Source organism: Protomyctophum bolini (assembly GCF_963924005.1).
Source record: "Protomyctophum bolini genome assembly, chromosome: 18".
In the NCBI taxonomy this organism is placed as follows: Eukaryota; Metazoa; Chordata; class Actinopteri; order Myctophiformes; family Myctophidae; genus Protomyctophum; species Protomyctophum bolini.
The window spans coordinates 10,510,957-10,538,554 of NC_137879.1; the positions used below are offsets into that span (position 1 = coordinate 10,510,957).

At 41.7% G+C, this 27,598-nt stretch overlaps 1 protein-coding gene across 2 annotated transcripts in view; it reads left to right on the top strand.

The window, feature by feature from the left end:
* Positions 1-27,598, top strand: part of adamts14 (ADAM metallopeptidase with thrombospondin type 1 motif, 14) — a 90,524-nt gene that overhangs the window by 58,089 nt on the left and 4,837 nt on the right. For both annotated transcript variants that reach the window (XM_080789685.1, XM_080789684.1), the window contains exons 11-20: positions 5,478-5,626; positions 7,654-7,826; positions 8,420-8,553; positions 12,476-12,599; positions 14,298-14,378; positions 15,685-15,848; positions 16,912-17,077; positions 18,129-18,261; positions 25,434-25,641; positions 25,814-25,943. In XM_080789685.1, the coding sequence (XP_080645811.1) occupies positions 5,478-5,626; positions 7,654-7,826; positions 8,420-8,553; positions 12,476-12,599; positions 14,298-14,378; positions 15,685-15,848; positions 16,912-17,077; positions 18,129-18,261; positions 25,434-25,641; positions 25,814-25,943 (1,462 nt within the window). The remainder of the gene's footprint in view (positions 1-5,477; positions 5,627-7,653; positions 7,827-8,419; positions 8,554-12,475; positions 12,600-14,297; positions 14,379-15,684; positions 15,849-16,911; positions 17,078-18,128; positions 18,262-25,433; positions 25,642-25,813; positions 25,944-27,598) is intronic.

Genomic DNA, 27,598 nt, shown 5'->3' on the forward strand with positions numbered 1-27,598 from the left:
CCGGGTCTTGGCTGGGAGCTACACAAACATAAAATGACTTGTCTTTTAGTTCTAGTGGATCTCTTAGTTTTTTCATCATAGCTTAGTTTTTATTTGGTTTTCATCTGTGAAAAAGGGTAGTCGACAAACATTTTTAGTCATAGTTTTAGTTGACGAAATGTACCACTACTTTGGAAGCCAAATCAACTGTATAATATGCTATGTTAGCCGATCTACAATCACACACACCGTTTCTTTGTAATGGATGCATATTATAGGCTTTAAATGGCTTTGTCACCATCATGGCCTTTTACTTGACGATTCGTTGTCACATATTGTCATTAACAAATTAGTTGTGGTTTTTGCACGGAACATTAGTGTAACGAGGGAGCTTGTAGATCAGCTACTCCAGTGTTACACACTCTCGGACACCATGACATCTTTAGAGAGTCCTGTATGAGTTCTCTGGTGATCTTCGAGGTGACTGTTCCGGCTGAACCCTTTCCCCACACTGGTAGGGGCTTTTTTTTAGGTCACTGTTCTGGCTGAAGCTTATCCCACACTAGTCACAGTTTTAGGGATTCTCTCCTGTATGAATTCTCTGGTGAGTTTTGAGATTACTGTTCTGGCGGAAGCTTATCCCACACTGGTCACGGCTTCTGTCCTGCATGTATGAATTCTCTGGTGAGTTTTGAGAGTACTGTTCCGGCTGAAGCTTTTCCAACACTGGCCACATGTGTAGGGCTTCTCGCCTGTATGTATTCTCTGGTGAAGTTTGAGATGACTGCTCAGGCTGAACCTAGTCCCACACTGGTCACAGTGGTAGGGCTTCTGTCCTATATGAATTATCTGGTGAGTTTTGAGATTACTGCTCATGTTGAAGCTTTTCCCACACTGGTCACAGTGGTAGGGCTTATGTCCTGTATGAATTCTCTGGTGAGTTTTGAGATTACTGCTCTGGTGGAAGCTTTTCCCACACTGGTCACAGTGGTAGGGCTTCTGTCCTGTATGAATTCTCTGGTGACTTTTGAGAGTACTGTTCCGGCTGAAGCTTTTCCAACACTGGCCACATGTGTAGGGCTTCTCGCCTGTATGAATTCTCTGGTGAAGTTTGAGATGACTGCTCAGGCTGAACCTAGTCCCACACTGGTCACAGTGGTAGGGCTTCTCTCCTGTATGAATTCTCTGGTGAAGTTTGAGACTATTGCTGTGGCTGAACAGTTTCCCACATTGGTCACAGTGGTAGAGCTTCTCTCCTGTATGAATTCTCTGGTGAAGTTTGAGATGACTGCTCTGGCTGAACCTAACCCCACACTGGTCACAGTGGTAGGGCTTCTCTCCTGTATGAATTCTCTGGTGAAGTTTGAGATGACTGCTCTGGGTGAACCTAACCCCACACTGGTCACAATGGTAGGGCTTCTCTCCTGTATGAATTCTCTGGTGACATTTGAGAGTACTGTTCTGGCTGAACCATTTCCCACACTGGTCACAGGTGTAGTTCTTCTGTCCTGTATGTATTCTCTGGTGACTTTTGAGATGACAGCTCCGGCTGAAGCTAGTCCCACAATGATCACAGGTGTAGGTCTTCTGTCCTGTATGAATTCTCTGATGATTTTTTAGAGTAGCGCTATGGCTGAACCATTTCCCACACTGGTCACAGTGGTAGGGCTTCAAGCCTCTATGAATTATCTGGTGTTGGTTGAGATGACTATTTCGGCTGTAGTTATGTTTGAGTTTGGCAGGACAGACATCTGGGATGGAGAATGAGGAGAGAGAAAAAACAGTAATATAATAAAAAAAAAAAATAACATGCAAGCTGTGTTGTATTACCAACTGATAATGTTTTAACCCATTTAGACCTGAAATTAAAAAAAAAAAAAAAAAAATGTATTTTTTTTCTGAAAAACCTCATGTTTCTATATCGGTGGTTCTCAATATTTCATGTCAAGGACCGCCAAAAATATATGAAATTGGTCGCCGACCCCCATCTGAAAATGATCAGAAGCAAAGATTTGAGTTAAAATGTTCACTCTGTAACTATATACTGTATATATTCAAAGATTCAAGGCACATTTTCACTTTTTTTTCAAACATAGCAGACCTACAAGTTCATGAGCTTGTAGATCTGCTATTTTTCAATAGCTAAATTATAACGTGCTTAAAACACCAAAAGGGGTTCCCGCCCAAAATGGGTTAAATTTAAGACCGCAGCAAATGTAGCAATTGGCATTTGGAACATTCCTGGCCTGCCTGATGACTGCAGCTGTCGCTCTCTCTCACACTCGCATTCAGGCATGCATGTGCACGCACGCGCACACACACACACACACACACACACACACACACACACACACACACACACACACACACACACACACACACACACACACACACACACAGATGTTTTTTCCGCACATCGTATACCCAAGAAGTAAAGGTCCCCGCCCCCTCCCAGATGCTGCTCTCAGATGTTTAATTGATTTCACTGACAATAGAATCTAACTGATGGGTTGAAACAAGCGTTTAAGTCGCTTATTTTAGTCCGCCTGTGGTTAGTCAACCGACGTCCACATGCACAGCACTGCTTCCGTAAGATTGCATTGGCTAAACACGGCACAGGCTGACTAAATATGCCATCTGAGAGCATGGGCCTTTACTTTTCGGATACGATGTACATCTGATTTCTGTTGAAGATGAAATAAAAGTGTACAACAGTGTCATAAAAAACATGCACATACCTATTCTGTGTAACCTTATCACAGGCTGCTTCAACATGGCTGACTGGTAGATCTGTTCCTTCTCTGACGCAGCAGCGGAAAAGCTGCTGGACGACATCTCTCTTAAACAAAAATAAATAAAAGTTCATCTCCTTCGGTCCTTTCTGAAGGTTGACATTTGAGGCCCGCTTTTACCACTTGGGATCTGACGTTACTACCCAGGTCCTTTTATGGTCATCATGAGGTCAATGACTCGACTCAGTCCTCTGCTCCGCTTACTGACTAAACTGTGCCAGATCAACAATGGACAATGCTAACATAACCAGGCCCAACCCACCCTCCACCCACTCTTCACTCTCCTCCCACTATTTACTCTCCACCCACTATTCACTCTCCACCCACTATTGACTGTCCACCCACTCTTCACTCTCCACCCACTCTTCACCCACTATTCACTCGCCACCCACTATTCACTCTCCACCGACTTTTTGACTTCTGTTATCCTTGTGATGTGACTGTGACTCTGCTACAGTATAATTACACATAGGCCTACATGACATACAATTATGTCCAGTTCATTCACACCTCCTATTTACCAAGCCTTTTTTTTTCATATCAAGGTCCATTATGTATTCAGCATTTGAGCCACGGACCACCATGAGATTCAACTGTTGTTGGATACGATTTTATCCACAATTCCATGCTGTATTGATGTGGTACCATAGGAGAGATAACAGGCAAACATTTATCTAATTGTGTAGACTTCTTGTAAATTAAATAATTCAGATGTTTAACAATAATTTGAGTCATTTTACACTCAATAGTTAAAGATGTATCAAAGATCCATTTGGTTACCAACTCTCTGTGATTGAGCTGGGGACCACCTGGAACCCCCTCAAGGTCCACTGGTGGTCCCCGGACCACTGGTTGAGAACCACTACTCTACACTGTCAGGTATAGGCGCCTTGGCCATTAAAGAATATCTGCAAAGGGACCTTTAAGATATTTATAATACCAAATCGGCCAATTTGTCAAATATGACGTAAGAAAGAGGCAAACATTGTGAAAATTGCCGATCTGCAGGCTCACAACGCCTCACAGTGCGAGATAGGGGTGTCAAAAGATCGATTCGAATTAGAATTGATTTGAACTGTTTTTCATATTCCGGTAATTCAAATGGTGGGAGATCTAAGGTCATACTGTAGGTCCCCATACCACATTTGTTCCTTGTGAGGAACATATGCGTCTGCATATGTGTATTGAAGTTTTATGGCTGGCGGTCAAACGGGTCATGAGCTACTGTATGCCTGTTCAAAGTTAGCATTTTTGGCAGAAGAAGAAGAAAGAAAAATACAATACAATACAATGAGGGACCATTGGCCCTTCAGGCTTGGTCCCTTAAAAAGTACTGATATGGAATAAATCCCATGATGACAGTAGATGAAGAATGTCTAGTCCTTTTATTGTTCTGCCATGTTAGCTAAAGTTTTCATCCTTCCTGTGTCCAATTTATACCACAGTTGAACCTTACAGTAATTAAACGATCTAGCTGATGTCTTGCACAATCAGCTATATCTCAGACCAACATGTGTAGTCAGCCAAACTCTTGGTATTTCCAGCAACACAGTCTCATTCAACTGGTCAGCCTGACCTCCTGACCGGGGCTTCTCATTTCACGGTGGATGTCCTAAAGCTGCCGGCTGCAGCCAGCTGGTGGCATCGAGTTACACACACACAGTCAGAGAGAGTGAGAGGGAGAGGATCTATTTAACTTCCCGTCTCGTAGTGTCTTACACGGTTTAACTGAACAAAACAACATCTTAACATGCAACAAAATAAATGAAACTAAAACCCCCAATCAACCAGAATGCTCTCTGCTTTGAGATGCGGGAGGGGCTGGGGTGTAACCTTTCCTTAAACTTTTGACCGTCAGGGAAGGGGGGAGGGAGGGGGATAGTTAACACTAGGTCAGCCACACACACACACACACACACACACACACACACACACACACACACACACACACACACACACAACCTGTAATTGTACTATCTATCCCTCTTCTCTCTAGACTAAAACACAGTAAAACAAAACAAAGCATTTCTGTTCCTCTTATTACGCATGCACAGGTAATCATTCTTCTATACCAAACAACACTTTAGTGAACAACAAAAATGATCATTCATTTCAACAGTTAATCACCACTAAACCGTCAATTTCTCAGTGGGCCTGTTTGTGGATCGTTCCTGCAGTAAGGTCTCACACATGGATCCGCCCCGGTCTCTCACGCAACCTGCCCCAGATCTCCACCCTTCTCCCCTGGGCACGGATGCCCTCCCAGTGTTGATGGGTTAATCCAGTGAAAGGTGGAACAGTTCTTTTTTTGAGTGGAGAGAGCAGGGAGAACATTGTTAATACTGCCTCATAAAAAGCCCAGACAGTTGCATAATGAAGTGCCGTTATAAATCATGAACGATTCTTTCTATTTTTAGGATTTTAGGTGAATGGCCCGAATCGATTCATGAACGAGCCCTCTGCGTTAAACCTGCAGCTGCGCACTCTTTTGCTCGCGCTACGCGCACGAGCAAAACCGCCCGCCTGCAGTCCCAGCTTTGGCCAGTGTAGGCCGCTCTGGAGGCTCGGTTTTGACCCGCGACAGCGACAACGTTTCTCCTCTCTCCTTTTCTCTCACCTCGTTGTAGTGGTGCTTCAAGGGCCACTGCATCTGGAGGTCCAGCCAGGGGCCTCAGGGTCACGTTTCTCCTCTCTCCTTCTCTGTAGTGGTGCTTCAAGGGCCACTGCATCTGGAGGTCCAGCCAAGAGCCTCAGGGTCACGACGGCAACTGGGGCTCCTGGTCCAAGTCCAGCTCCTGTTCCAGGACGTGCGGGGGAGGCGTGCGCTCCCGCAGCAGACAGTGCAATAACCCCGCGTGAGTAATGATATCGCACACACGCACGCACGCACGCACGCACACACACACACACACACACACACACACACACACACACACACTCAACAATGCCTCACAATCATGAACGTCATTGTCACATCACAGCAGGGGGAGCTCAGGGGGTTATGCCAGATTAATCTTCATATCAGCGCTTGAGTGAATGCACGCACCTGTTCCATGATGTGACGCATGCTATAGATATGCATTTTCTTGTCTCCATCCTTATTATTATACATTATACGTGCAACATTTGAGGTACAACATAATAAAATACTCATAAAATAGGCCACAGAAGACGACGACGGCATCTGGTTGGCTGAGGTAGCCCGGCATCTCTTGAACCAACGGGCACATCTTTTTATTTCCAAAGGGACCACTTAAACCCCTATTGCAAAACTATTGCGTAACTAAAAATCCTAGAGGTTGACGAAAGAAAATGACCACTTAGAGCCCTTATTCCAAAAATAGCGAAAACGGAGCATGTACTAGACAGGCTGTTTTCAGGAAAACACATTTAGTGTCCTGTGTGTCATGGACGTGGAGCCACATACATTCCCTCCACAGCAGAGCCTTTGAACAGTGAATATTTATATGCTGTCAGGCAGTGTTGATTTTGACAAGGGATAATCAATGCGGTTATTAATTGAGAAATAATCCCCCAACAGGGTGATTAGAACCCGTCATGAAGTTGAGGGGTCTTTATCCGGGTTTGACCGACTCCCCATTGCATATCATTGTTATTACACTGCTGCCTGCTATTAATACCTAACCCTAAAGAAATGTATACATTCACCCAAAAGTAACAACAAAACAATTAAACAGCCAATTGCATACGTACAGTATGGTAATGGCCCCATTAATTCATGCCAGGTGCGTCCAGTGCACCACAGAAAGAAACCCCGGTCGGAAGTCTTGATCAAAAATGAATCAATATTCTGTGAGTGCATTGTCTATTTCTCGCCTCAAGAAAACAATCTAGAGTGTACTGTTTTGGCTGTAAATTACATATTGTGTGTTTGTCCACATGGCTGCTTGGAATGCTGGATAACCAGTAAGACGCACAAATGCGGGAAGCAATCACTGCGTTCGCAATTATGGCAGAAATAGAACAATGCATATTGATATGAGCCAGGTGCTCCGAATCTTTGATTAGACAGCCATCTGTCTAGCCAGGTACTCAAATATAATCAAAAACCTTTCATTCATACAAACATGGAAACACGTCACCATGCATATCAGCCTGCCTCAACTACTCACAAAGATGCTTTCATGCCAGGGACCCGTACACATCGAAATGCATACTTATATTATACCGATTTTCTCAAAGTCAAAGTCTGTGCACTTTTAAAGTCTTGGCACAGAGGTTGATTCATTGATTGAAAACATACCTGCACGGTCTGCTTCCGTATGTCCCGTGGAAGCATGTGGCGTGATGATTACTTATGCCTGTTATGGCAGTGGTGTCGGATTACATACATGTATACATAGGGGCATTACCTTTAGTCCACCCGACACTGAAACATGTCATCGTTACGTCACCATCAATAACCAATTATACCCTGGCATTGGTACATATCTTCATCACGTCATATGCTCATATGCTGCTAAGGGACATACTGTACGCATCGTAGCACCAAATTAACCCTTATAGATCTTAAACTCTTGAGATTGTAAAATGAGGTTAATCTTACGCTCTCAAGAGTTAAATTATTGTTGCATTATGCCTGCATTCAATTTCAGAATGTAGACGAATTTATGAACTTCTGCCTGTTATCTCTCCTATGGTACCACATCCATACAGCATGGAATTGTGGACAAAATCGTATCCAACGACAACAAAATACTCAAATGCTGAATAATAATGACATGAAAAAGGTTGAAATCCACTGGCTTAAACCAATTTATCAAAGAGGATGTGACGGCTTTATTCCATATCGTCTGGTTCTATTTGGCTTTTTTACGGTTTTGTTTGGTTGTTTGTGTGTGTGTTTGTTTCTGGCCCGCAGGCCGGCGTACGGCGGTCGCGAGTGCCCCGGCTCTACGTTCGACTACCAGATGTGCAACACGGAGGAGTGCGCCGGGCCTTACGAGGACTTCCGGGCCCAGCAGTGTGTCCAGCGCAGCAACAAGTACCACAAGAACATCAAACACACCTGGCTGCCCTACGAGCACCCTGACGGTAACTAAGAACATTAGATTAACATCAAACACACCTGGCTGCCCTACGAGCACCCTGACGGTAACTAAGAACATTAGATTAACATCAAACACACCTGGCTGCCCTACGAGCACCCTGACGGTAACTAAGAACATTAGATTAACATCAAACACACCTGGTAACTACTGTATAGGCACATTCGTTTTCCTGGTCGGGACCCATTTCTGGGTTACAGACCACGTTTTACGAGTCACGACTCAAGTAAAAATCCCATTTTCTTTTACTACATTTAAAAATATTATAAAAAAAAAAGAAGATTATTGCTATTGCTACTACTTGTATTTGCCTGTAATATACAAGTAATACTGCTCCTTCTTAAATAGAGCCTACTATCTCCTACCCTAGGGCACCCGAGAGCAGTGGTGGAAATTAACTAAGTGCATTTACTCAGAAGGTTTCGTGCGAGGCCCGGATACGGACAAGATGACGTCTGCAGAGAGAAGCGCCGGGCCGCGTCTCATGCATATTCATACATATATCAGGCCAATGTATAGAATATTCATAATGATGCACATTTGCATAATTACTATTCATTGCGTCGTTGTTCTTTTCAGAGGCCCATAAGTGTGAGCTGAGCTGCCGCTCCAAAGAGACGGGAGAGGTGGTCTTCATGAACCAAGTGATGCATGACGGAACACGCTGCAGCTACACGGACCCGTTCAGTGTGTGCGCCCGCGGGGAATGTCTGGTATGTCTGTAGCAGTACTGCACACGCACGCACGTACACACGTACACACTACACACGCACGCATGCGCGTACGCACGGAGGCACATGCAGCATTGCAGCCCCATGATCAGCTGTCGCAGGACATGTTTCCACATTGATTTATGGCCTATTTATATTGTGGTGTTGTACAGTGTTAGCCTTGCGTTGCGATATTAATACACCACTGCGCTGGGCTACGTGCCTCGGAGCATATGCATATGCAATAGGGGCGTGTGAAGTGTGGCTGCGCCAGGCTAGTACAGTGTGGTGCAAAGGTAGTGAAAATAGCCAATCCACACTGTACAAGCGCGCAACGCAAGCTTGCAGATAATTGGCAATGTTTTAGGACCGCTTCTTTGGAATGATTTACAACTTGTTTAGGCGTTTTAATCCAGAGCGATTTTACTACAGTAAGCAAGAAGTAAACGGAACAAATGCATATAAATAGTCGTCTAGGATATGAAAGTTAAAATGTGAAAATGTTGGACCAATGAAAAGTATTAACAAGAGGCTTGTGACCTCATAATAACTACGTTGGATCCATATTCGGAACACAGGCTTTTTTTCGAGATAATGAACTTTCCACCTGTCAGCGACGATATGGGTCTATAGCTCTACAATCAGCTGATCACTATCTGACACACACACACACACACACACACACACACACACACACACGGATTATTGACCCTTTGTGGTGCCCTGTGATTACGATTCGTTTCAGGGTTTTTGAAAACTGTAGTTACTAGTTAATCTGTAGATTTGGAATATTATTTCAAAACATACCGTAATCACTTCAGCCCTACTATACATTTCGGCCATTTGAAAAATAGCAGATCTTGTAGATCTGCTATTTTCGTTTTCATTTTTTTTTTCATGTCATATGAAAGCAGGAAACCATAGCTTCAAATTGACATATTGGTTGTTCAGTTTGACCCACCAGTTTTGGAGATATTGGCTTATAGAGTACGGTAACTTGAAATGGACATTCTGCATAAGGACTACTTTTACTTGTGGTATTTAAAGTACATTTTGATGCCAATACCTTTGTACTTTCACTCAAGTACATTTTTTATTCCTGACTTTTACTTGTAACATAGTATTTCTATATTGCAGTAATGATACTATACTGTACTTAAACATGTGAGTACCTTTTCCACCACTGGCCCTTCCAATAAGCCGGCACTGGACACTCATCTGGTACGGAGCCAAAAGTCTGTCCATTTCTGTCCATTTCCTGACAAGTAAGGCATTTCTATCTGACAGTCTGTGCTGTTACATAACGTACCACCTGCGTCCTGCCCTGTAATCAGATCTTATGATGTAACCTGCTGTCAAATGTATCTTGATTAAAGACCTGCCAGGAAATCACACAGTCAATCAGCGTGTCTCCTATGGAAGCCATGCTGAAAGTAGCCGACCTACACATGCTCTCAATGCTCTCAATCTTGCAGATGAGCAAATTTCGCGCATTACATTAAGATTTATTCGAGCATTTGAAGTGGTCAAACGTGCAATATGTTCAGAAACATCTTCCATAAAACCCTAATGGATAATTTGCATAAAAGCAAAGGTTAAAGTCGTCTTGTTTGTAAAAATCTATAGTTGCTTATTTAGGCTTGTTTGCTAATGTTGTTTAAAACCGTGGTTCTCAAATATGTGATATTGGCGAACAAAACCATATGACAAACACAAAATCAAACCTGCTTAAAATGACAAGACAAAACAAAAGACACAATACATATATCAGATCTAAAAATCTTTGTTCGTTACTCTTTATAACTATCCTAATAGAAAAGGTCCAGAGGTCTAGCTCACCATTTATCCATAACATCATCTATACCAGTGGTTCCCAAAGTGGGGTCCGGGGACCCCCAGGGGTACCTGAGGGAGTTCCAGGGGGGACCCATCTATTTTGTTCATGTTCATAAAGTGCTAAAGTGTTGAAAGCAGTGGTTCCCAAACTTACATTTGGACGTCTACATTTAGACGTCTACATTTAGACGTCTGTATACATTTAGACCAGTGGTTCCCAAAGTGGGGTCCGGGGACCCCCAGGGGTACCTGAGGGAGTTCCAGGGGGGACCCATCTATTTTGTTCATGTTCATAAAGTGCTAAAGTGTTGAAAGCAGTGGTTCCCAAACTTACATTTAGACGTCTACATTTAGACGTCTACATTTAGACGTCTGTATACATTTAGACCAGTGGTTCCCAAAGTGGGGTCCGGGGACCCCCAGGGGTACCTGAGGGAGTTCCAGGGGGGACCCATCTATTTTGTTCATGTTCATAAAGTGCTAAAGTGTTGAAAGCAGTGGTTCCCAAACTTACATTTGGACGTCTACATTTAGACGTCTACATTTAGACGTCTGTATACATTTAGACCAGTGGTTCCCAAAGTGGGGTCCGGGGACCCCCAGGGGTACCTGAGGGAGTTCCAGGGGGGACCCATCTATTTTGTTCATGTTCATAAAGTGCTAAAGTGTTGAAAGCAGTGGTTCCCAAACTTACATTTGGACGTCTACATTTAGACGTCTACATTTAGACGTCTGTATACATTTAGACCAGTGGTTCCCAAAGTGGGGTCCGGGGACCCCCAGGGGTACCTGAGGGAGTTCCAGGGGGGACCCATCTATTTTGTTCATGTTCATAAAGTGCTAAAGTGTTGAAAGCAGTGGTTCCCAAACTTACATTTAGACGTCTACATTTAGACGTCTACATTTAGACGTCTGTATACATTTAGACCAGTGGTTCCCAAAGTGGGGTCCGGGGACCCCCAGGGGTACCTGAGGGAGTTCCAGGGGGGACCCATCTATTTTGTTCATGTTCATAAAGTGCTAAAGTGTTGAAAGCAGTGGTTCCCAAACTTACATTTAGACGTCTACATTTAGACGTATACATTTAGACGTCTGTATACATTTAGAGTTCTATACGGTATGTGTCATTTTAGATTTTCAACATTGGCTATTACAAATAGCAGATATACTATTTTTCAACATTTCCAAAACGTGTTGAAAGTGTGAGAACTACTGATTTAGAGCAGTGGTTCTGACTCTCAATGTTCAGCATTGTCTTCAACTAAAAGACAAGCACTTGGAATTGTAGTGTTCCACGGATAAATATTGTGAAAATAGCAGATCTACAAGCTCACAATGCGAGGCATTGGGTGATCGACCCACATTTTTTCCGGCTATAGGCAGCAGCAAAAGAAGACTGGTGTTGTGGGTTTATTTCACTCTTTGAGTTAGATTTTCACCTTGAGCATAAAATTGAGACGACTCCATGGAGAGCAGGGCCTCTTCTGTGTTATGACTATATTATTATTATGTCTGGCAGTATTGCATCATCGTGTCAGAGCAGAGCTGTCAGCATCCTGCTGGCTGGCTGGCTCCCTACCAGATGTGTGTCGAATTTCGTCCAACGGCGTCATTTCCACAGACTAATCTCAGTCAATATAAAAGTCAGATGACCTTGGCTCATTGTAGTTAGTATGCCGAGCCATGAGGCCCAAAGGGGCAGCCAGGAGCCTATCTCCTGTTTCCTTAGTGTGTGAGGCAGCTTGATGTACAAGTACATCCCCTGGACATGTCGAAGGGACTTAGTCCAATCCAACCCTTGATGCTGAGTGCCTATAGCAGGGAGGCACTGGCTAGGGGTGCACCGATCAGGTTTCTTTTTTTCCACTTGATCGGTCGATACAGCCACAGGTGCTGATACCAATCTTGTGCGTAAGGGGAAAATTCTAATATTTCAAAATCCACGTCAAAAGTGTTCCTGTGTGTGTGTGTGTGGGTGCATCCGATTCCGATCATTTGAAAATGACATGATCGGATTTCCGTTCACGTGATGGGATCGGGACATCCCTAGCGATGACCCCTGCTCTGCTCTGCTCTTGTCCTGTTGCAGCACGTGGGCTGTGACAAGGAGGTGGGCTCCTACAAACAGGAAGACAAGTGTGGAGTGTGTGGGGGGGACAACTCGCACTGTCGCACCGTTAAGCTGACACTCACCAAGACGCCCAAAAAGACAGGTACGTTTTAAAAATAGTTTTTTTTCCTTAACTGGCATCTCCAGTTAAGGTGCTCACATCAAGACATAATGCTGTCCATTGTGCTTATAGTACACATGTCCATTGTTATGTGCTATTCTGTATGAGACCATCATGGTACTTCATACATACTGCTTCATACTGCATTTACACATTTTTATGTTTGAGAGGATCTCTTGTCTGCACCAGACCTTTATTCTGCCCATGCTTTGATTTTGAGTTTAAGAAAATTAGGTATGTGCATTTATATCTAGTGTCTTTATCCAAGGTATACTTTACATATTTTTATATCTTAATTAATTTAGTTGAGAGTTGGGTACCCTTGACATTCAGCCCTCAGACACTATTGAGTGATTGGATGAAACACAATGGTGTAAAAGCTGATGGAAGAGCTGGATAATTATTTATTCGGTGTGATTGAAAACATCCACTTAAAACTAAGAAATGGGTAGCTACAAATAGAGATGGAAGTCATTGTCGAACTGCCCTCAAAACTCATGTTGTGCTCTTTTATGTCTATCTGACTTCCTGTAAAACGGTAAATTATTACTTTTTTTTTGTTGTCTTGTGGCCCCCAACTTTAAGTAATCTTAATTCTTAACAATTGTGGCCCCTAGTTGAATACCCCTGCTAAAATGACACGGATCCTTTCCCTGGTTTTAATGGGTTAAACCCTAAATCATTATTTGAGAATCTGATCCCGAGTTGCAGCCAGGTCAGGAATTCCAGGGAGACCACGAAGGCCCAGGCCATCGTTGCCCCTCAGTTTGGCCATGTGCCCCTCAAGAAAACGGCATGCCGCAGCCACAAATATGTCCCGATAGGGGGCACGGTGGCACAGTCGGTAGCGCTGTCGCCTCACAGCTAGAAGGTCCATGGGTTTGATTCTCGCTGGGGGGCGTGTTCTCTCCTACGCGTCATCAGTGCATGCACCCTCTCCCCATGTCCCCTAGGGCAGTGGTTCCCAAAGTGGGGTCCGGGGACCCCCAGGGGTACCTGAGGGAGTTCCAGGGGGGACCCATCTATTTTGTTCATGTTCACAAAGTGCTAAAGTATTGAAAGCAGTGGTTCCCAAACTTACATTTAGACGTCTACATTTAGACGTCTGTATACATTTAGACCAGTGGTTCCCAAAGTGGGGTCCGGGGACCCCCAGGGGTACCTGAGGGAGTTCCAGGGGGGACCCATCTATTTTGTTCATGTTCACAAAGTGCTAAAGTATTGAAAGCAGTGGTTCCCAAACTTACATTTAGACGTCTACATTTAGACGTCTACATTTAGACGTCTGTATACATTTGCCTAGGGCAGGTACCCTCACAAAAAACATGCAGTAATCCTGGTCTCTAAACTACCTCACCGGCCCGGGGCGCCTGATGGAGGGGAAAGGAACTGGTTGGAATGTTCCTTTTACGCGCTACGTCCAAACGGGGAAACTCCCCCCTGTCAGGTGAAAAGAAGCGGCTTGGACTCCTCATGCATTGAAGGAAGCATGAGGTCAGTCTGTTGCTCTCCTCAGGTTGGCAGGAGGGAGTGGTAGAGCCCAGGATTACATTAGATAATTGACACTGGGTGAAAAAATGGGTTAAATTGTGGGATAAAACGTATAGGAAAAAACCCCCACTGTTTTGGAAACGCTGAACTAAGCTGCCCTCTTTTTTTTTGGTTGGTCTGTTGCAACAGGTATGCTGAAGATGTTCGACATCCCCGTGGGTGCCCGTCACATTGTCATCGAGGAGAACGACACCTCTCCTCACATCATTGGTAAGTGTGTGTCTATACCTTCATCTTGTTATTTACAAGACCCTGCCTGGGGAACCGTTGCAGCGTCGCTACACTGCATTTTAGCTTTCTGATTGGTGAGAGTGAATGAGAGCTCAGAGGCAGCCTGACATGTTGAACTGCTTCGAGTGTCTTGTGTGTGCGACTGTGCGTGTGTATAAAAGAAAAGCCTCACTGTCAGTATAACCACACAGGGAGGAAGTGGTTGAACTCTCTCTCTCTCTCTCTCTCTCTCTCTCTCTCTCTGAGTGAAGACTTGGTGTTTGGCGTCTCTATACCTCTAAAAGCCTTTAGCTGACCTCAGATGTGTGCCATATGTCGTCTGTATATGTTCAATACGTTTCAATATGATGTATTGAAACAAGACTGCAGCTCTAAAACGGTCAGAGAGAGAGAGAGACTCTCCGCAAACAATAGTTCTCTGTGAAATTGGCTGGGGAGAGTTATGATCACTAGTGGCGTTCAGCCAAACACTCTCCTCTCCTCTCCTCTCCTCTCCTCTCCTCTCCCTCCATGGGTTCCATTAGTTCATAGGGAGATGAGCAGACAGCAGGACTCACAGACAGACTATTACTGTTGGCTCGACTGCAATGCCAAACAAACATCTCCAAATGCACATGGACACTTTCCCAGTTAGCAGAGGAATCCCAGCGGTTGTTTAAAGAGTTCCTGCACTGACTGATGTTTATTTAATTAACATTGAGGCTCATTCAGTGCTTTGTGTGCCCTTGATAAAGTATTCTACCATACTGTACATGGTGGAAAGATTTAATAAAATAAAATATAAATAAAACATATCCTTACTGTTGGGCAGAAACCTTGTACAGATGTGCCCTTCTAACTCTTCGCGCTTTGCTCTTCTTTTCCTGAAGGTTTTCTGAAAATTCATGTTTTCCCTTCAGGCTGTATTCACTTATTAGCCTAATGCTAATTCTACTGCTTTGCTACCAAAAATAAGTATCTAGCAGAGGAACTCTATCTATATAGGGAATCTGAATATAATTAATATATAATATCTCCACATTTGTGTTTTCTTATTGTTATTTTAAATGGCTTACTTTGTCATACAACATTTCTTGGAGTGAAAGAGAGTGGTTTGTGTCTGTGTGGGTTTTTATATTGAACCACTGAAAAGTATTAACAATACGACCAATAATAACTACATTGCATCCATTGGAACACAGGTTCTTTCCCCCCCCCATTTCTATTTCTGAAAAGTAACGCTTTTGGAGATTTGATATTATGAGCATGCACAACTAAAACTGTGTCTCTGTGCTTGGCTCGACAGCTGTTAAGAATCAAGTTACCGGGAGTTTCATATTGAATGCGAAGAGTGAAGACGCCAAGTCGAGGACCTTCATCGAGAACGGCCTGGAGTGGGAGTACTCCATCGGTGGAGAGAAGGAGAGCCTGAAGACCGCTGGGCCCCTTCACGAGGGCATCGTAGTGCTGGTGAGAGAACATGTAGACTCTATGGCATTCACTTTGGTCCTGTATACATTTCGGTCAATTTGAAAAATATCGTCGCATCTACAGTTTATTTTAATTATATTTTAATATACATTTTACAGACCAACGTGGTGCGACCGAGTTCTTCGTCAGGGTCTATCTCCACATAGACCTGCCTTGCTCATTAATAAATCATTCTATATCTTTTTTTTTTTTTTTTTATCTTATTCTTTGCAAGCCTGCATTTTACACGTTTTGGGAATTAAGCAGTACTACTTTGAAAACAACCTTTTTTGTTCAAAATCTTACTCTACCTGTTAACCCATAACCCTTAACCACAATCACCAAAGAGCATCCATCTATAGAGCGTCGCAGTCCCACCCCCTTTCATGACGACGCCAGGCCCAGGAAATGATTCCCAATGCATTTTTCCCATAGACATTTCAAAAGGTATTTATTTAAAGACGGTTACGCCCCGGACAAAGTCAACTAGAGTCGTGACAAATCATGACAACAAACACATTTTTTGGGCCGAACAAATAATTAGAAAGAATAAAAAAACGGCAGGTTACAACACTTTTTTTGTTGTTTTTCTTCTTTTTAACTATTTGTTTGGTCCAAAATATTGTGTAATATGTAGTCTGCAGCGGTGGTTCTCAAAGTGGGGTCTGGGGACCCCCGGGGGTCCTTGCGGGGGTTCCACGGGGTCCCCAGCAAAATGTGTTAATACAGCATCACAACTTTATCCATGCTTCAAGTTCATACGTGGGATACTCAAAAAATAGCAGATATACATCTGCTATTTTTGACTATTTAGTATTGGAAAATGTTTAAAATGTATTTTTTTATTTTAATTTTAACTGTTTTTTTTTCATGTATTCTGGAGGTCAATGACACAAAACATTTTCCGCGGCCAAATACATATCAATTTGGTGGCCCTAGACACGAAAACGTTTGAGATCCAATCATCCAGCTATAGTCTAACAAAGTGGTTTATAATTTGCAGTATTTTAACCCAAGTAAAACAAAGTGAAAGTACAGTATATCATGTTGTTTCTGTCTGTAGGTCATCCCGCAGGAGGAAGACGCCAAGATCAGCCTGACGTACAAGTACATCATCCACGAGGACCTGCTGCCACTCATCACCAACAACAACGTCCTGCTGGCAGAACTGGACACGTACGAGTGGGCTCTGAAGAGCTGGTCGCACTGCTCCAAGCCCTGTGGAGGAGGTCAGTGTCTAAGTACATTAACCCACTGCTCCAAGCCCTGTGGAGGAGGTCAGTCTCTAAGTACATTAACCCACTGCTCCAAGCCCTGTGGAGGAGGTCAGTGTCTAAGTACATTAACCCACTGCTCCAAGCCCTGTGGAGGAGGTCAGTCTCTAAGTACATTAACCCACTGCTCCAAGCCCTGTGGAGGAGGTCAGTGTCTAAGTACATTAACCCACTGCTCCAAGCCCTGTGGAGGAGGTCAGTCTCTAAGTACATTAACCCACTGCTCCAAGCCCTGTGGAGGAGGTCAGTGTCTAAGTACATTAACCCACTGCTCCAAGCCCTGTGGAGGAGGTCAGTCTCTAAGTACATTAACCCACTGCTCCAAGCCCTGTGGAGGAGGTCAGTGTCTAAGTACATTAACCAATTTTGACCTGTGGCCCGATTCAAAAAAATAAAAGGCTTCTAAATCCTAACAGTTTTCTGAAAAACCTGTTTCTATGTTAGTGGTGCTCAACCTTTTTCATGTCAACGACACCCAGAATTATCTGTATTTGAAAATATGTAGTTCCAGGGATTCGTTAAGCTGTACGGGATATTGTCTATGGTGTATATCATTCTTGAAGTGTTTTTTTAACAATAGAGTTAATTAATATGGGCCGTGATAAGGCGGCGCAATGACGGCACATAGGCAGTAAGCCAGTAATACAATGTTACCAACTTGCGCAGGCATTCGGGTTTTAATTGTCGTAAAAGAAATCCAAAATTATAATAATAATAATCTAATAAATTACTTTTCTCAGTGGGCAATCTTCTAACGTAACAGGATTATTTTTAATGGCAGTAATCCAGTAACCTAACGAAGTTCCTTTTGAAAGTAACGATACCCGGCACTGTTTACCATGCATCTCAATGAGTGAGAAGGCACAGCTTGCCAAGTCTCCTCTCTTGCTAACGTGCCTATTGGACAAGGACGGGTTGGGGAGGGACTTAGCGAAGGGCTAATTGTTCCATGATCACACAGGTATTCAGTACATTAACAGCGAATTGTTCCACATTGATCACACAGGTATTCAGTACACCAAGTACGGCTGTCGGAGGAAGAGCGACGGCCGCTTGGTGCATCGCAACTTCTGCGAGACCAGCAAGAAGCCCAAGCCCATCCGCAAGCGCTGCAACGTGAACGAGTGCAGCCAGCATGTGTGAGTGTGTTTGTCTCCCTCTACTGGATGTTTTGCTTTAACCTCTTGAAACGCCAGCATGCATATTATGAGGAAAGCCATGGCGGGAAATGGCCGATCGACAAGCTCACAACATGTGACGCGTTGGTTCTCAAACCCAGCTGTGTTTGAGAACCCATGACTGCAGTGGCCGTGGGTTTTCTGGTTCCACTGAAACATCGGCTGTTCAGTATTCCCATAGAGATTTACAAAAATACCAAGCCATCCAGAATCCTGGTGAATCGTGACCATAAAACCTTTGATTCTGTGAAAAAATTAAAACAGCTATTGAGGGTATTTATTATAGCATATTATATACTTAAATAATAAATATTCCATTTATTTTTCACAGAATCAAAGGTTGTATGCCCTATACCTCAATGATCTGTCACCTTCCTATACTGCCTGCCATGTTCCAAACCGCCCCCCCCCCCTCAGATCTTCTAGTGCTGACCTGCTCAACGTGCCTACAATGGCATATAATAAAAACATGGTGAAGCAGCATTCTGCTTCTACAGCCAGACGGCTTGGAATAAAATGCCTTAGACAGGCAGCCTCTGTAGATAGCTTTAAAGTACATGCGGCCCAAGACCAATTTCTTCACTCTTGCTTTTATTCGATTTGTGAGGGCCTCCAATGTCAGGCTTTAGACATGACGTCATGTGGCAGCCAAGTGTATGGACTTTTGTTCAATCTATTCATGCGTTATCTCAATTCAATTTTCAATTCAATTTTATTATAGTGTCAAATCACAACAAGTTGTCTCAAGACACCAACAAAGATCCACCCAGAGCAAGCAATATTGCGACAATGGTAACGAAAAACTCCCCTTTAGGAAGGAACGTCAGGCAGAACCCGACTCTAGGGTGGGCGGCCATCTGCCTCGACCGTGTTGGGGGGGATTTCAAAACATCCCCCCAATGATGAAAAACGGCATGCTATAGTATGCCGTACGATATGGGCTATAGCCCATGGTCCAAAATGATGAGAAACGAGGATAACTTTTTTTTTTCAAAATTTCAAAAAACACGGGCTATAACCCATCGTTTTTTTATTTTTTTATTTTTTTCAAATCCTCAAAAATGATGAAAAACGGCGTGCTATAGTATGCCGTACGATATGGGCTATAGCCCATGGTCCAAAATGATGAGAAACGAGGCTAACTTTCTTTTTCAAAATTTCAAAAAACATGGGCTATAACCCATCGTTTTTTTATTTTTCATTTTTTTCAAATCCTCCAAAATGATGAAAAACGGCGTGCTATAGTATGCCGTACAATATGGGCTATAGCCCATGGTCCAAAATGATGAGAAACGAGGCTAACATTTTTTTTCAAAATTTCAAAAAACATGGGCTATAACCCATCGTTTTTTTTTTTTTTTCATTTTTTTCAAATCCTCCAAAATGATGAAAAACGGCGTGCTATAGTATGCCGTACGATATGGGCTATAGCCCATGGTCCAAAATGATGAGAAACGAGGCTAACCTTTTTTTTCAAAATTTCAAAAAACATGGGCTATAACCCATCGTTTTTTTCATTTTTTTCAAATCCTCAAAAATGATGAAAAACGGCGTGCTATAGTATGCCGTACGATATGGGCTATAGCCCATGGTCCAAAATGATGAGAAACGAGGCTAACTTTTTTTTTCAAAATTTCAAAAAACATGGGCTATAACCCATCGTTTTTTTATTTTTTCATTTTTTTCAAATCCTCAAAAATGATGAAAAGCGGCGTGCTATAGTATGCCGTACGATATGGGCTATAGCCCATGGTCCAAAATGATGAGAAACGAGGCTAACTTTTTTTTTCAAAATTTCAAAAAACATGGGCTATAACCCATCGTTTTTTTCATTTTTTCATTTTTTTCAAATCCTCCAAAATGATGAAAAACGGCGTGCTATAGTATGCCGTACGATATGGGCTATAGCCCATGGTCCAAAATGATGAGAAACGAGGCTAACTTTTTTTTTCAAAATTTCAAAAAACATGGGCTATAACCCATCGTTTTTTTCATTTTTTTCAAATCCTCAAAAATGATGAAAAACGGCGTGCTATAGTATGCCGTACGATATGGGCTATAGCCCATGGTCCAAAATGATGAGAAACGAGGCTAACTTTTTTTTTCAAAATTTCAAAAAACATGGGCTATAACCCATCGTTTTTTTATTTTTTCATTTTTTTCAAATCCTCAAAAATGATGAAAAGCGGCGTGCTATAGTATGCCGTACGATATGGGCTATAGCCCATGGTCCAAAATGATGAGAAACGAGGCTAACTTTTTTTTTCAAAATTTAAAAAAAACATGGGCTATAACCCATCGTTTTTTTTATTTTTTCATTTTTTTCAAATCCTCCAAAATGATGAAAAACGGCGTGCTATAGTATGCCGTACGATATGGGCTATAGCCCATGGTCCAAAATGATGAGAAACGAGGCTAACCTTTTTTTCAAAATTTCAAAAAACATGGGCTATAACCCATCGTTTTTTTCATTTTTTTCAAATCCTCAAAAATGATGAAAAATGGCGTGCTATAGTATGCCGTACGATATGGGCTATAGCCCATGGTCCAAAATGATGAGAAACGAGGCTAACTTTTTTTTTCAAAATTTCAAAAAACATGGGATATAACCCATCGTTTTTTTTCATTTTTTCATTTTTTTCAAATCCTCAAAAATGATGAAAAACGGCGTGCTATAGTATGCCGTACGATATGGGCTATAGCCCATGGTCCAAAATGATGAGAAACGAGGCTAACTTTTTTTTTCAAAATTTCAAAAAACATGGGCTATAACCCATCGTTTTTTTATTTTTTCATTTTTTTCAAATCCTCCAAAATGATGAAAAACGGCGTGCTATAGTATGCCGTACGATATGGGCTATAGCCCATGGTCCAAAATGATGAGAAACGAGGCTAACATTTTTTTTCAAAATTTCAAAAAACATGGGCTATAACCCATCGTTTTTTTTTTTTTTTCATTTTTTTCAAATCCTCCAAAATGATGAAAAACGGCGTGCTATAGTATGCCGTACGATATGGGCTATAGCCCATGGTCCAAAATGATGAGAAACGAGGCTAACCTTTTTTTTCAAAATTTCAAAAAACATGGGCTATAACCCATCGTTTTTTTCATTTTTTTCAAATCCTCAAAAATGATGAAAAACGGTGTGCTATAGTATGCCGTACGATATGGGCTATAGCCCATGGTCCAAAATGATGAGAAACGAGGCTAACTTTTTTTTTCAAAATTTCAAAAAACATGGGCTATAACCCATCGTTTTTTTATTTTTTCATTTTTTTCAAATCCTCAAAAATGATGAAAAGCGGCGTGCTATAGTATGCCGTACGATATGGGCTATAGCCCATGGTCCAAAATGATGAGAAACGAGGCTAACTTTTTTTTTCAAAATTTCAAAAAACATGGGCTATAACCCATCGTTTTTTTCATTTTTTCATTTTTTTCAAATCCTCCAAAATGATGAAAAACGGCGTGCTATAGTATGCCGTACGATATGGGCTATAGCCCATGGTCCAAAATGATGAGAAACGAGGCTAACTTTTTTTTTCAAAATTTCAAAAAACATGGGCTATAACCCATCGTTTTTTTCATTTTTTTCAAATCCTCAAAAATGATGAAAAACGGCGTGCTATAGTATGCCGTACGATATGGGCTATAGCCCATGGTCCAAAATGATGAGAAACGAGGCTAACTTTTTTTTTCAAAATTTCAAAAAACATGGGCTATAACCCATCGTTTTTTTATTTTTTCATTTTTTTCAAATCCTCAAAAATGATGAAAAGCGGCGTGCTATAGTATGCCGTACGATATGGGCTATAGCCCATGGTCCAAAATGATGAGAAACGAGGCTAACTTTCTTTTTCAAAATTTAAAAAAACATGGGCTATAACCCATCGTTTTTTTTATTTTTTCATTTTTTTCAAATCCTCCAAAATGATGAAAAACGGCGTGCTATAGTATGCCGTACGATATGGGCTATAGCCCATGGTCCAAAATGATGAGAAACGAGGCTAACCTTTTTTTCAAAATTTCAAAAAACATGGGCTATAACCCATCGTTTTTTTCATTTTTTTCAAATCCTCAAAAATGATGAAAAATGGCGTGCTATAGTATGCCGTACGATATGGGCTATAGCCCATGGTCCAAAATGATGAGAAACGAGGCTAACTTTTTTTTTCAAAATTTCAAAAAACATGGGATATAACCCATCGTTTTTTTTCATTTTTTCATTTTTTTCAAATCCTCAAAAATGATGAAAAACGGCGTGCTATAGTATGCCGTACGATATGGGCTATAGCCCATGGTCCAAAATGATGAGAAACGAGGCTAACTTTTTTTTTCAAAATTTCAAAAAACATGGGCTATAACCCATCGTTTTTTTCATTTTTTTCAAATCCTCAAAAATGATGAAAAATGGCGTGCTATAGTATGCCGTACGATATGGGCTATAGCCCATGGTCCAAAATGATGAGAAACGAGGCTAACTTTATTTTTCAAAATTTCAAAAAACACGGGCTATAACCCATCGTTTTTTTATTTTTTCATTTTTTTCAAATCCTCCAAAATGATGAAAAACGGCGTGCTATAGTATGCCGTACGATAGGGGCTATAGCCCATGGTCCAAAATGATGAGAAACGAGGCTAACTTTTTTTTCCAAAATTTCAAAAAACATGGGCTATAACCCATCGTTTTTTAATTTTTTCATTTTTTTCAAATCCTCCAAAATGATGAAAAACGGCGTGCTATAGTATGCCGTACGATATGGGCTATAGCCCATGGTCCAAAATGATGAGAAACGAGGCTAACTTTTTTTTTCAAAATTTCAAAAAATATGGGCTATAACCCATCGTTTTTTTCATTTTTTCATTTTTTTCAAATCCTCAAAAATGATGAAAAACGGCGTGCTATAGTATGCCGTACGATATGGGCTATAGCCCATGGTCCAAAATGATGAGAAACGAGGCTAACTTTTTTTTTCAAAATTTAAAAAAACATGGGCTATATAACCCATCGTTTTTTTATTTTTTCATTTTTTTCAAATCCTCCAAAATGATGAAAAACGGCGTGCTATAGTATGCCGTACGATATGGGCTATAGCCCATGGTCCAAAATGATGAGAAACGAGGCTAACTTTTTTTTTCAAAATTTCATAAAACATGGGCTATAACCCATCGTTTTTTTCATTTTTTTCAAATCCTCAAAAATGATGAAAAACGGCGTGCTATAGTATGCCGTACGATATGGGCTATAGCCCATGGTCCAAAATGATGAGAAACGAGGCTAACTTTTTTTTTCAAAATTTCAAAAAACATGGGATATAACCCATCGTTTTTTTCATTTTTTCATTTTTTTCAAATCCTTTAAAAATGATGAAAAACGGCGTGCTATAGTATGCCGTACGATATGGGCTATAGCCCATGGTCCAAAATGATGAGAAACGAGGCTAACTTTTTTTTTCAAAATTTCAAAAAACATGGGATATAACCCATCGTTTTTTTTATCTTTTTAATTTTTTTAAATCCTCCAAAATGATGAAAAACGGCGTGCTATAGTATGCCGTACGATATGGGCTATAGCCCATGGTCCAAAATGATGAGAAACGAGGCTAACTTTTTTTTTCAAAATTTCAAAAAACATGGGCTATAACCCATCGTTTTTTTATTTTTTTATTTTTTTCAAATCCTCCAAAATGATGAAAAACGGCGTGCTATAGTATGCCGTACGATATGGGCTATAGCCCATGGTCCAAAATGATGAGAAACGAGGCTAACTTTTTTTTTCAAAATTTCAAAAAACATGGGCTATAACCCATCGTTTTTTTATTTTTTCATTTTTTTCAAATCCTCCAAAATGATGAAAAACGGCGTGCTATAGTATGCCGTACGATATGGGCTATAGCCCATGGTCCAAAATGATGAGAAACGAGGCTAACTTTTTTTTTCAAAATTTCAAAAAACATGGGCTATAACCCATCGTTTTTTTCATTTTTTTCAAATCCTCAAAAATGATGAAAAACGGCGTGCTATAGTATGCCGTACGATATGGGCTATAGCCCATGGTCCAAAATGATGAGAAACGAGGCTAACTTTTTTTTTCAAAATTTCAAAAAACATGGGATATAACCCATCGTTTTTTTCATTTTTTCATTTTTTTCAAATCCTCAAAAATGATGAAAAACGGCGTGCTATAGTATGCCGTACGATATGGGCTATAGCCCATGGTCCAAAATGATGAGAAACGAGGCTAACTTTTTTTTTCAAAATTTCAAAAAACATGGGCTATAACCCATCGTTTTTTTTATCTTTTTAATTTTTTTAAATCCTCCAAAATGATGAAAAACGGCGTGCTATAGTATGCCGTACGATATGGGCTATAGCCCATGGTCCAAAATGATGAGAAACGAGGCTAACTTTTTTTTTCAAAATTTCAAAAAACATGGGCTATAACCCATCGTTTTTTTATTTTTTCATTTTTTTCAAATCCTTAAAAATGATGAAAAACGGCGCGCTATAGTATGCCGTACGATATGGGCTATAGCCCATGGTCCAAAATGATGAGAAACGAGGCTAACTTTTTTTTTCAAAATTTCAAAAAACACGGGCTATAACCCATCGTTTTTTTATTTTTTTCAAATCCTCCAAAATGATGAAAAACGGCGTGCTATAGTATGCCGTACGATATGGGCTATAGCCCATGGTCAAAAATTATGGGGGGGGGGGGGGGTAGAGGGAGAGAGAGAGAGATAGACATAGAGAGAAAAGACAGAGAATAGGCAGGTGGGGGGGGTCTGGTCCACATCTGGTCCAGGTCGAGCTCTGTGAGGCCGGGTCCAGGTCACACTTCTGGTGGGCTCCATGAAGAGGCCTGATCCACGGTCACACTTGGCAGTCAGTTGGGGGTTAATATTAGAGGTCCACAGAACTGCGACGGGGAGGACGAAAAGAGACTCCGGGGAAAGATTCCCCGGATGTTGGATTAGTGGTAGGCCTTACTGGAGCCTATAGTGTATATTACAAGTACTGCTGGGAGACAAACCCACACAACAATGTACGACTATGGTATCCAGCTAGACCCAGAGACAAGTCTGGCCATAGGCTTTGTCGTATCTGACTGAATGATTGTATTTCCTGGCAGCTGGGTGCTGGAGCAGTGGGGGCCGTGCAGTAAGACGTGTGGGAAGCTGGGCTACCAGTCCCGGGCCGTGCAGTGCATGCAGAGCCTCCACAACGGAACCAACAGGCCCGTGCACACCAAGCACTGCACCGAGCAGCGGCCCGAAATGAGACGCACCTGTAACCACACCGCCTGCCCCGCCCAGTGGAGGACAGGGGCCTGGTCCCAGGTCAGTCACACTGTGTGTGTGTGTGTGTGTGTGTGTGTGTGTGTGTGTGTGTGTGTGTGTGTGATGCCTAAATGTAGTTTCCCAAGTTTGTGCATCTACTATTGTTTCTTTTTGTTTGAGAAATTATTGTTAAATGTGAAAGCAAATAAAGATGTTAAATGTGTGTGCTCAGTGCTCAGTGAGCTGTGGTGAGGGCATCCAGCAGAGGCAGGTGGTGTGCAGGAGCAGCGACAACAGCATAGGCCAGTGTGAGGGCGACAGACCTGAAACCGTGCTCATCTGCAAACTGAGTCCATGTCCGGGTAAGTCCTGAATGGCACACACTGTAAACGTTTAATTGAAGTCCTGAATGACAGAGAATAACGGAGTGTTCTGGTCTGGGGTCCAGAACATAACAGAACGGATTGATTGGTTCAATATGAGTGCATAATAAATAAATAGGTGATGACTGCACATGTATAAATATAAAAAGGTCTGTGCAGTGTCACTGGACTTGGCTCTTAATTGAACAGGCCATGGCTGGGGCAGAGCCATAGAGTATAGACAGAGTTACGCAAACTCTATTCACTTCATTGGGCCAGTCCAATGGCGGCTCTTCTACATAGACTTCTATTGGTTTGTCCCTAATTGAAGGCTCCACATAGGGACAACCGGAAGTTTACGGAATGCATTGGAGTCTATGGGCTCGCGCGAGTACATGAACCACGTGACCAGGCTGTTTTCTGCCCCCTCAATATCGCAACATTAGATGGCTCTGGGCTGGGGTGGTGAATGTCTCTGATGATACTTATAGCCTTAGCCACACAACGTCTCTTGTGTATCTCCTGGAGCGGGGGTGGGGTGGTGCAGTTCCCAAACCAGGCGTTGTTGCTGCTCGTCAGAACACTCTCAATGGCGCTGCTGTAGAACGCTCTAAGGATGCATGGGGGCTCACTCTGTGGTGGTCTCCGGCGCACGCACACACACACACACACACACACACACACACACACACACACACACACACACTCTGCCATGTTTATGAAGAGAGACTAAGTAAAGAGTCTCTGCTGAGGCCACTTGGCTGGAAAGAGCAGTGGTGTAACTTAGTTAAAACTCTAATAAAACTATAGGATAAAACTCTAATAAAACTAAAAACTAATAAAATTCAAAACTCGGCAGATACCAATAAAACTCTAATAAAACTCTAAAACTTTAGGATAAAACTCTAATAAGGATAAAACTACAGGATAAAACTATAATAAGGATAAAACTCTAATAAGGATAAAACTATAGGATAAAACTCTAATAAAACTAATACAACTATAGGATAAAACTGTAATAAAACTCTAAAACTATAGGATAAAACTCTAATAAAACTAATACAACTATAGGATAAAACTGTAATAAAACTCTAATAAAACTATAGGATAAAACTCTAATAAAACTAATACAACTATAGGATAAAACTCTAATAAAACTCTAATAAAACTATAGGATAAAACTCTAATAAAACTAATACAACTATAGGATAAAACTGTAATAAAACTCTAATAAAACTATAGGATAAAACTCTAATAAAACTATAGGATAAAACTAATAAAACTATAGGATAAAACTATAGGATAAAACTCTAATAAAACTCTAGGATAAAACTCTAATAAAACTGTAATAAAACTAACTCTTAAGTTGGCTGCAAAATACGTCCACAGATGTCTTTATAAAAAACGTTGGGTGTTTTTATGGATATAAAACTCGACAGATACCAATATGTGGCCCATACATCGGTGCATATCTTATTATTTATTATTGCAAATTGGAAGTACTCGAGACGAAGGCCACATGGCTGGAACACAAACAACTTTTCTTTTACTTATTTATTGTACTCATTCTCTCTTCGTAAGAGTGTGCCTTGGCCCCGATGGAGACAACCGCAGCAGTAAATGGTCTCCTCCAGCAATAATTATCTTTTAATCCA